The 10,761-nt window shown below is 39.6% G+C and overlaps 1 protein-coding gene and 1 pseudogene across 10 annotated transcripts in view; one reads left to right on the forward strand and one right to left on the reverse strand.

Moving 5' to 3' along the window:
• Epha5 (EPH receptor A5) overlaps positions 1-10,740 on the reverse strand; it is a 339,138-nt gene extending 328,398 nt beyond the window's left edge. For 3 of the 10 annotated variants that reach the window (XM_060380836.1, XM_060380833.1, XM_060380838.1), the window contains exon 1: positions 9,782-10,734. In XM_060380836.1, coding sequence (XP_060236819.1) covers positions 9,782-9,968 — 187 coding nt within the window. In that variant the 5' untranslated portion in view covers positions 9,969-10,734. Of the gene's footprint in view, positions 1-9,781 lie in introns of all 10 variants that reach the window. The other 7 variants (XM_060380830.1, XM_060380831.1, XM_060380837.1 and 4 more) reach the window with 5 other exon arrangements.
• LOC110543655 (small ribosomal subunit protein uS17-like) lies at positions 693-9,660 on the forward strand (annotated as a pseudogene).
• Positions 10,741-10,761: the final 21 nt, after the last annotated feature.

Consider the following 10,761-nt stretch of genomic DNA (forward strand, 5'->3'; position numbering starts at 1 on the left):
TTAGATTGTTTTCCCTGTCCGGGATATTTTTCGTCTTCCAATTCAAGGAAGATGATGACTTGTGACTAAGAGATAATTTCTCAAATACCGTATATCCCATGTTGTGTGAAAAAGAATAACTGATACTTGTTATTTAGCTGTAGCAATTCTACTCAGCAGCATAGGTACATTATTTCATTTCATAGCAATTCTATGAATAACCCCTAACATATCCATTTTTACCATGTAGAACCTTCAGGGACTAATTCCTGACATCTCATGACACACGGCAGAGCTACAATGTCATGGTCTCCGCGGCTTCCCCATTCTTAGCTATCATGCAAGACATAGCATAGTTGGGAAACTGATTGAAATTAAAATAGGGCTCAGTGACAATAATGACTACCACCATGCAAATTAGACACTATCAAAAGATCGCTAAGATCCACACATTTCTGCTAAATCTGAAAAATCAAGATAGTCTTTGTATTATTTATTCTTTTATGGAACTTCTCTCAGCATTAACTTTTATCATGACTCAATGTAGCACACAAACACATGGCCTACTGAGGACATTTATGCACCTCCAATCTTGGATTTCCGGTGCCTTCTCATGACCTTCTTTTGTATATAGTTCTACCATATAAGAAGCTGCTTCAGGCATAATGAATAAGGAGCTGGTTGGACTCTGTTTTTCTCAAGCTGCAGGGAAGATGGCTGACATTCAGACTGTGCATGCTTACCAAAAGCACCCTACAGTCTTTCAAAACAAGAAGCGGGTTTTGCTGGGAGAAACCAGCAAGGAAAACCTCCCTCGGTACTACAAAACATCGGTCTAGGATTCAGGACGCCCACAGAGGCCCTTCACTGGTAATGTCTCCATCCGAGGCCAAATCCTGTCTGGTATGGTGACCAAGATGAAGATGCAGAGGACCATTGTCATCGCCCAGACTATCTCCATTACCTCCGGAAGTACAATCGCTTCGAGAAGTGCCACAAGAACATGTGTGTGTACCTGTCCACCTGCTTCAGGGATGTGCAGATCGGCGGCATTGTCACCGTGGGAGAGTGCAGGCCTTTGAGCAAGACCTTGCGATTCAACATGCTCAAGGTCACCAAGGCAGCTGGCACCAAGAAGCAGTTTCAGAAGTTCTCAGGAGACCCTGGGCTACTCCTTAGAACAAATAAAGTTATTTTCCATCTTAAAAAAAAAAAAAGTTGCATCATTCAATTTATCCCCTACTACAGTTATGTGAGATATGTAAAATTCACTATAACAACCCTATTGTAGACAAGTGAACTGAACTACAACTAACTAAAATAAACTACCAAAAATATGTTGTAAGTGATGGAAATTAGCACCAATAAAAACGTTTGGTTTCAAAACAAAGTTTGTTTGTTGGCTGTTTTTGTTTTGTTTTTCATCTCCCTGATATTTTACCTATGAAATCGCCTATGTTTACTTGGTTTCCCAGGCTTCAATAAATAGCAATGAACCACATCTGCAATTTTAGAAAAGTTATTCAGTTTTGTTTCTGCTGTGTCTTCCCCATCTCCTCTCCAGGAAAAACTATGGTTTCAAACTAGGTATCATTAAAGTCTTCCGAGCAGAGCAGTTCGTCAGTATTCCCTGCTGCAGAAGGATTGCTGCTGCTCTTAGGAGCAGAGTTACACCTTCTACACTGTCTCTACTGAAGCCCTTCTATGAAAAAAAAAAAAAAAAAAAGGTCCATTGTTATCGTACAGAGCACTGGGAAAAGCCTCGGCCACCTCTGTAGCCATTACTGAAGAGAAGGGCTCTGGATGAAAGCTAAACTTGGCTCTCATGGCAAGCTCCTGCTGGGGACTGCAGGGGCTGAACTGGTGCCAGCTGGATTTACCTGCTGAGTTAGTCTTTCCACAGAAAAGACATTAGCACATCCTGACATTGTCCTGCCAAGACAAAGTAAGTGAGTTACCTTTTAAGAAATCCAAAGCTGAGAGAGATATCTTAAAACTTCTATTTCTGGTTTCTGGATTAAGTAAAGAGCAGATAATTGAGTTTGGTCCAGTCTATTATTTAGGTAGAAGATTCTTCATTTTAATTAAGAAAAACGTCTCATCTTCTTAACATCCATTTTGAAATTGTGACATCTTTTGGGGGGTACCGACCACAGCAGGCATGGTTTCTGACCCTCTTAACTTGTGCTGCCTTCCATAGGGAAGAAAGGAATGAAGTAAAGGGATATGACAGATGAAAATAAGAGTCTGAAATTATTATGAGGAAAAAAGACAGCACCAGGCTTTGAGTAAAAGAACAGACTGTATTTTCTTCACGTCACCCAATACTTAGCCTGAAACATGATTCCAAGTAGAACATTTTCTCACAAAGCATATGCAAAATATTTCAACCTTCAGGTTTTGGCTCTTAGAGGATTTTTTTTTTCCAGAATCATTTACTGAAAGCTATGGCCCAGTTTATTTAGAACTGAAGAGAAACTTAACTGATGGAGAAGATGGCCTGGGCAATAATCCAGACAGAGAAATATAATTAGAAGAATCACAAACACTTAAATCCCATTTACTTGATCTGTGGTGTGTCTAATGCCACAAGTGTTTGGCATGACTCAAGTAAACAATTGATCTCACAAAGAAATATAAGAACTATAAAACTCTAAATGTAGGAAGTAATAGGAACTAAAGAGTTCCTTTTTTCTCTTCACACTGTTGTATCTTCAGAGCCACGAAGAATCAAATATAAATTAAAATATAAGTGTAAGTATGAATGGTATATTCTTTTTAAAACAGATTTTAAAAGAACTTAAAGCTTTTATTATTGAGTTTTTATTATAACATATTTAAATTGTTCCCTGCTTTCCTTTCAGTCTTGCTACAACCTTTCCATGAATCTTTGGCACATTCACTTATATCCTAGCAAAGTTATTATTCAATCTTAAATGAATGCATAAAGATTAAAACCATGAATAGTCACTGAGAACTACAGAAGGAAGAAGGCATGACCTAGATACTACCCCATTCAACAAAGGATTGTATGTTCTCCCATTGTAAAGGAAATAATTCAAGTGATATTAATAAAGGACTTCATAGGTGATAAGAGACTAAAGGCTGTGTGCCCTATAGGAAAAGAAGAGCTACAGTGAAGTTTAATTATGCCCAGACCTGCTAGGTTTTATTTAAATGGAACACAACTAATTGGTACTCTAAAGGCAAAATTCATACACACGGGTTTTCAGATTTTCAGGTAATATGTCAGACATGATTCTTTACGGTTTCTGGAAATTACAAAAGATAGAAACCATTTCAAAAGTCCAAACTAATATAATATCAGTTAATAAATGTCACCATCAAGATTAAAAAAAATTTACAAACTTATAGTATGGATCTTACTACATTAAACTTTTATGACTGCAAAATCTGCAATTATTAGTAGGGATATCTGATTTAAAAAAATGAGCTTTGAATAAAAGACACACAATATTCTATAAATTACTAGACCTTTACTAGGTCTAATACATATATGTTACATATATGAAAACTCCTTTTATTTTCATTTCTTCATTTGCCTTTGCACAAGCAGTAGCTCAAAATATAAATTAATAGTAATTTAGATGACACTGAAATAATTTATATAGATACTTGAAACTATTTGCCATGAAGTAAAAAAATAATTATATTTAAAACATTCACTTTTATATTCTTTTATTTAATATTAATTTTAATTATATTACTATCTTTGCCTGATGTGATAAATACATTAGGATTGGGTAAATACCTTGTATATATGAAATTTATCCCATTGGGGGGAAATTCACAAATACTCATGCTCGAGATTTACAACTTGAGAGAAATAAAAAGTTAATTTTTTTATTTTTAAGATTGGCTATACCATTTATAACCTGATTTAATTTATCTATTTCACAGCACAATCTATAGCGTAGGTGATCTTACTCTCATTGTCTAAAATATTCACGATATAAGTAAATGGATGGATTATCGAGTGTGAGATGGCAAAATATACACTTAGAAGTCTTACACTGCCATCTATTTTTGTCCTGTACAAAACTTTAAAATCTACTTTATTGACTCTGAATACCCAACTGTCAGAAAAAAAAGAAACTAATTTTCTTGTTTTACTAGTCTTACCACATAAATATTAAAAACACAAAGATATAAAACAAAAGGATACTTTCCTGTAAACTTATGATTTGAAGTTTTTTGAAGTTTAAAACAACCTTTCTAAAATTTTATATTCCGTATTAAACATTTTCAGTGAAACCAATATTGGAGCAAGACTGTTATAGTGAATTACAGATTTCAAAAAGCACTAAAGTAATAAGGTGCTTAAATTAGTTTCTTTTAATAGTAAAGCTATACAATGCCTTAAAATATGTTTGTTTGTTTTTTTCCACACAGGAAATCTTCTATGTACTATTCCCATGTGTAATTCGTTTCATTGAGTAAGTACCTTTTCCTAGTTATTTTTAAGTGTAAGTGTTATTAACCTGTTTCTTAAAATTATGAATCATTTTATTCTGTGTTTACAAAATCTTTAGAGCTTGTTTTGAATCCTAACTTTATATAAACCATGGATGCATGTGGTGTTACACTTATTTTGAGACTCAAATAGAGTATATGTTTTGTTATCAACAGTCTTTAAAATTACTTGTGTGCAAGAATACAAGAGACTATAGTACCCATACTTTTGGTAATATTAATTTTCATAAACAACTTAGTAAGCTTTTAGTTGGTCAAGCAAGTCAGTATGAGCCTTTCTGCCCCTATGAAAGTGAACCCACTGTAGACAAAGAATTCTCTGAGTTGCTAAGGTCTCCTTCTCTGTGTTTAGCCCTCATGACTATGTATATTTATAGTTTCTCTTTATGATGCAAATAAACATGATGGAGTTTTAGTGATTAGTAGGTAAATTTTGACATTCATACTTCATTTAATTCTGATACTTTATGAAAATTCTTGTAAAAGTGTAAGATTTCAAACTGTCATATTTAGATAACTACCTCAGCTAACTAAAAGTCATTCCATTCACTAATAAAGTAAATCTGCTAATTTAAATGAAAAAGATGGCTTTTAAAGTAAGTTAGTAATGCTTTTTTACTGTAATAATAATAATAATAATAATAATAATAATAACTATTTATCCCTCCCTCATCTCCTCCTGGTCCCACCCTCCCTCACTCTTCCACTCCTATCCCTCTCCCCTAGTCTACTGATAGGGAAGTCTTCTTCCTCTATTGTCTGACCCTAGCCTATTAGGTCCCCAGGTCCCATTAAGACTGCATTGATCCTCTTCCTCTGTGGGTTGGCTAGGTACCCCTACCAGAGAGAAGTGATCAAGCAGCAGGTGACTGAGTTCATGTCAGAGACTGTCTCTTCTTTTACTAGGGAACCCACGTGGAGACTGAGCTGTCTATGAGCTGTCCCTCCTCAATTGCTGGTGGCAAAGTTAGTAACTTTTTTTTAAAGAGTAAAATTTGACCCATAAAAGAAATAAGTAGCTACCGTTAGTTAATAAAATCATGTACCTTCATGGTCTATTTTTATAGTAAATTGTAGACTGCTTTCCTGAAATAAAAGAGAAATTAACCATTACAGAGAATATCTTGAGAAGCACACCAAAAAAAAGATAATTGATAAAGTTAGCCAGGCGACATAATAGCTGGAAATAACAAAACCCTGTCTCAAAATACTGAATCAAATATTTTGGGAATGTTTGTTTACAAATAGCTAAGCCATTTGGGGTTGATATTCTCTGTACTTTTGCCATGTACTCTGAATGCTCATAATTCATAAACTATTGTGAGCATATAAATATGGCAAATGGTACATTTATAGGTATCAAAGTGTGAGCACTTGGGCTCAGTGATAAGAGTTCATGCATAGGCTTTCCAGTGACCTGGTTTATACGCAATCAGAAAAAAACAACCAACCAACCAGACAAACGAATAAACAGAATGTGGGCCCTTTTTAAATCAATGCTAAATATATTGTATAATGGATAAAACAACAGGAAAAAAATCACTATATTGTAAGCCCAGGAACTGTTATCTTTACTTTTTCTGATTTACATAAGGAAATGAAATAATCTTACCTGTCACCCTGATACCAAGAAAGAGCTTAAAATGTCAAGATTCCCACCCCCAACCTTCATGGTTTATTAAGCAAAAAGCCAAAACTCTCCATGGTCCCTTCTGGTTCCAACAATCTATGATTCAAAGGGATGTAATGGCTCTCTTTTCTTGTTCAGTAGTGTCCTGGTGAGGGAATGATTTTACTGTCCTTTTCTGTGAGGTCCTGCCGGTTAATCTAAAAGGAAATGAATTACAGCAGGAAGACAGGGCTACAAAATGAAGCCATTTAGTTTTACAAGTCTATTGTGTCCTTAGATATGTTTTATGGGCCTGGTCCTATTATATGCCAAAGGGGAAAAAAAATCCTTAAACAAACTTTACTTTCAGTCTCTTTCCAGTGAAAATATTTACAATTTTATGATTGTCTTTCAAGTCATTTTAGGCAAATTTTCCCCTTCTGTTTCTTATCCAAGAACCTTTTCTCCCACTTCTCTAACATAAAAACATTCAGAGACAAGTAACTGGACTTTTCAAATACAAACTGCTAACAACTGTCAGCACTTTACTGGGGCATTACTGACTGTAGCTTCAATGAATTAAGCTTGATTCACTGCGGGTGAATCATTTTCAATGCAGAGCTGTTCAGCAGTAATTGGCCAAGAATCCCTGCTGAGAAAAGCACTTGTCAAATAATGCTTGTTTACAAATATATCTCCAGACAGCAAAAAGTGGCAGTTACTGAATAAGTTCAGGGCCACCTCCAAAAATTCAGAATTGTTGGCACAGCCCCTTCACTTATTAAATTTCTTAGAACTGTTCACTTGTTGATGCACTTACTAATGCTACCCTCCTGGATCAGTCTGAAATTAGTATCCTGCAAAAATGCTCGTAATTATTATTATTATTTTTTAGTAAACTTTGTCCATCTTAATGTATATTAAGTGTTTCTTCCAAGTGTGATTTATACCTATACAGTTCAAATGAATAAATATTGATTGTGTAATTTGTTTAGAATACGGTTATCCATGAAAGATGAGCTTCGGGAAATAAGTGAAATAACCAGAACAAATGATAACTCACATGTATTTCTTCTTGTCTGACATTTTATCACATAATCATATCATGTGTATTGTATACTCTATATGTGTATAATGTATATGTACACATGTATTACTGAGGAATCACTAAGCATTTCTGTAAGTGGCAGACAGGAACTTTGTTATTTTATAAATTTTATGAATCAACTTATTAATAACTTGACCATTTCTATCAAATATTTTTGTACTTGACCTTCCAAAGGTCTTCCATAAAATGGAAAAAAATGAACAGTATGTTTCATTTTATTCATTAAATAAATAATGAAGACTGATGCTAGGAATCTTTTGCTGTATGTCACTGCTCCACCTTTAGAAGCAGTGGTATAGAAAATGTAAAGCTGAAAAGAATCCAGATTTTACAAAACGGGAGGATCTGGGATGGGATTAAAGATGACTCCCTGTTGGGTAGTGAAGGAATGAATTGGACAAACAACCTCAAGGAGTACTAATATTAAATCTTTAATTATGCATCACAAAATGTTCCCCAAACAGCAGGCACACTTGAATCTGGATGTCTTCAGAGTATGAGGGGGTAAAGCACAGCTTGGTTTTGTTAGACCTTCCAACCTTTATCTGCATGTAATCAAATCAGCTGTGTGTTTTATTAGCTGGGGAAGACTGTGCAACCTGTGGGCGGAAAAGCTGAGGCTAGCCAGGCTCTCTTCCACAAGAGAGGCAAGTTTTGCTTAGGGCACTTTGGTGTCCTGTGCTATTTCCCTATTTCCTGCCTTTTCCTTATGCTTGTTTTTCATCCCCTTAGTCTTGGCTCTCATTCACATTAGGTGTTACACTCCCTGATATTTTATTTCTTCAGTTCTCTTATAGAGACTTCCTGGAGACCATTTCCCTTCCCCATCACATATATAGCAAGGGGGTTGTAGAAAGGGGGTTGAAATTACTATATAGAGGAAAGGATGGATGACATTACCCTTAAATCGTTTTGCAGTTCAATCAGGATGGCCCTTTGGTTGGAATAAAACAGTTAAAAGCCTCTCTCTCCTCCCTCCTACTTCCTCCCTCCTCCCTCCTCTCCTTCCTCTTCCTTCCTTCCCCAAAGACCCTCCTCCAGTGCATTAGCCCTCTAACAGTCTGTGAACTTCTAATCTAATGGTTTTAACATAAGACGTTAATAAAAGGTCAATGTCTAAACTAAACAAACAAACAAAACATCATGTAAAAAAAACTTTACAGAAAAAAAATGCAACTTGTTTGTCTTAGAATGGCTTATTAACAACAGATATCGACAGATACACATATTCCTCTGAACAGATGTTTAATAATAAAGATAGGGAGACTGTCAGTGCGATGGGGTGTGAGTCTCCATCTGCCCTGCTTTCGCAGGATTCCTTAGGAACTGGCAGCACTGGGGCTACCAGGTCAGCGTGTTCTCCTGCAGACTGAATCCATGCTAGTCACGAGGGCATACACCACTCTGCTGCTGCTACTTCATCTTTCTGGTCCAGCGTCTCCTGTCCCCAAGCGCAAGGGTTTATTTAAGGTTTTACACCCCCGGGGGGGGGGGGGTCTCATCCACAGCCCAAAGCTAAAAGCCAAGGCTTCTACACAAGAGGACAGGAATTTGATGTCTCCTGGTAGGGAGAATCTGCTCTGAGATCCTGAGCGCCTTTCTACATGCTCCACCCTCCCCGGAGCGAAGGCGTGAGCCTTTAAGCTGAGACCAGAGCAAGCTCTGAAGTGTAAGAGAGGAGAAAAACGTGAAGGGGCTGAAAGGACCCTGGGCGAGGCCATAGAATGGAGCAAGACTGGTCTCTCAGAGACGGAGACCAGCTCAAGTGAAAGAACAGTACAGGTGGTGTTCTTGCCTTCGGATTAGCTCTCCCTGAGGAAGGCAAAACAGCCCAGAGCAAAGAAAGAATTGGGAGACAGGAGGGTTCTGTATTTGAAGAGCTGGTGCCTCTGGCTAGGGCAGATCTTCTCTCACCAGATAAGCTTTAGTGGGATCCATGAGCAACTTCCTAACATCCACACTATCCCAACACCATCCCACCTTCCCGCCTTCCTCTACCTTTGCTTTAGAGTGTTAGTGAACCCCCAAATAGAAGAGCATCCATCAGTTTCTGCCCTTCACAATCCCTTCCCACAGAAATCAAAGCTCTCGTTACCCAGCTTGTGTAGCAGCTGTGGGGCAGGCACTTTCCCCCAAATAAAAGCACCAGCCACCCCGACTTAGTCTTCCAACACCAGCAACAAATAATGGTTTTTAACCCCCCCACACACAAATCCTACGAGCCTTGCCGTCGCCTTCTTAAATAAGCCGGATGTGTCACTTCTCCAGGTTCCCAGGACTCAACCGCACCCAACCTCCCAGCCTGGGTCTCAGACCTCTTTCCATCAGGCTTCTAACTTCCCAGCCCCCAACCAGTCTCAGTCCACAGTCAGGTTTCTCGCCTGGCAAGCGCTCTGCAGCTATGTCAAACAATGCAACCAAAGATACCACAGAGATCCGGAAACGCCAGCAAAAAGCGGACAAACGTTAATTGGACATGAAGAGCGAGGTTTAGCCTAGGCAGCGGCGCCTGGAGCGCTGCGACCCGGTGACTCAAGCTCCACCTCACCCATCCACCCCGGGGGGCATTCGGTCCCCACCTCCATGCCTACCTTCGTTGCTGGGGCTGGCCAGGAGGGTCCGGAGCGCCGCACACAAGAGAAGGCACGTCCAGAGGGGGCCCTTGAGAGGTGCGGAATAGCAGCCTGCCAGGGAGACAGGGACGCGGGAGGTGTCGCCGCCGCCACCTCTGCCCTGGGTCCGTCGGCGTCCCGCACCGCGGGGCCCGGAGCCCCGCATTTTCTACTACCCTCTTCTGCCTCCTGTGTCCCGCGTGGTTCAGGCTAGGGTTCAGGCTTAGTGGGAGAAGCGAGAGAGACGCGGGACTCCTCCTCTTGGTGGGGTCCTACGCCTGCTGGCACTCGACCCCTTCAAATGCGGGAATCATAGATCCGCAGAGACCGCCGAAGTTTGCTGCTGGCTCTTGTCGCCCTCCCGTTCAGTTGGAGGAGATGAATTAGGAGTTCTGATGGCTAATGCAGACAGTCCTGGGTGGGCTCAGTTAAGGATCTGCGGAGGGTCCCGAGTCCCGCTCTTTTGCCTCTTAAGACTTTTGTTTTGTTTTATTTTATTTTTTTCTTGTTCTTTATTTTTCAGAATTCTGATGTTTTTTTAAAGTGCCAGCACGGTTGGAGTAGTGGTGAAGGTTCCCTGTCAGTCTTCAGTGCTGACACGGACGAGATTAAAGAAGATGAGTCACATAATGTCAAGATGATGCTTTCCCTTAAAATAAAATAAAATAAAAGGAATGAAAAAAAAATGCAAGCAGGGTGACTATGGATAAAGGAGAGAGGAGTAGAGCAAACGTGGTATTGCAAACACCCAAGGAGAGGAGAGGAGAGCAGAGGCAGCGAGCGGTCGTATCTAGAGGACTGGAGAGGCCGGCAGAGGGAAGTCAAATCGCTGCGGGCTGAGCGCGGCCGGGGGCGGTGCGGCGGGCGGAGCGGGCTGGCGCGCGGGCCGGGAGCGGGGCAGAGCCCGGCGGCTGGAGCCGCTGCGGTTCCCGCTGCTGAGCGCGGAGGCGGAGTGCGCG

Source organism: Meriones unguiculatus, chromosome 3, assembly GCF_030254825.1.
Source record: "Meriones unguiculatus strain TT.TT164.6M chromosome 3, Bangor_MerUng_6.1, whole genome shotgun sequence".
NCBI lineage: Eukaryota > Metazoa > Chordata > Mammalia > Rodentia > Muridae > Meriones > Meriones unguiculatus.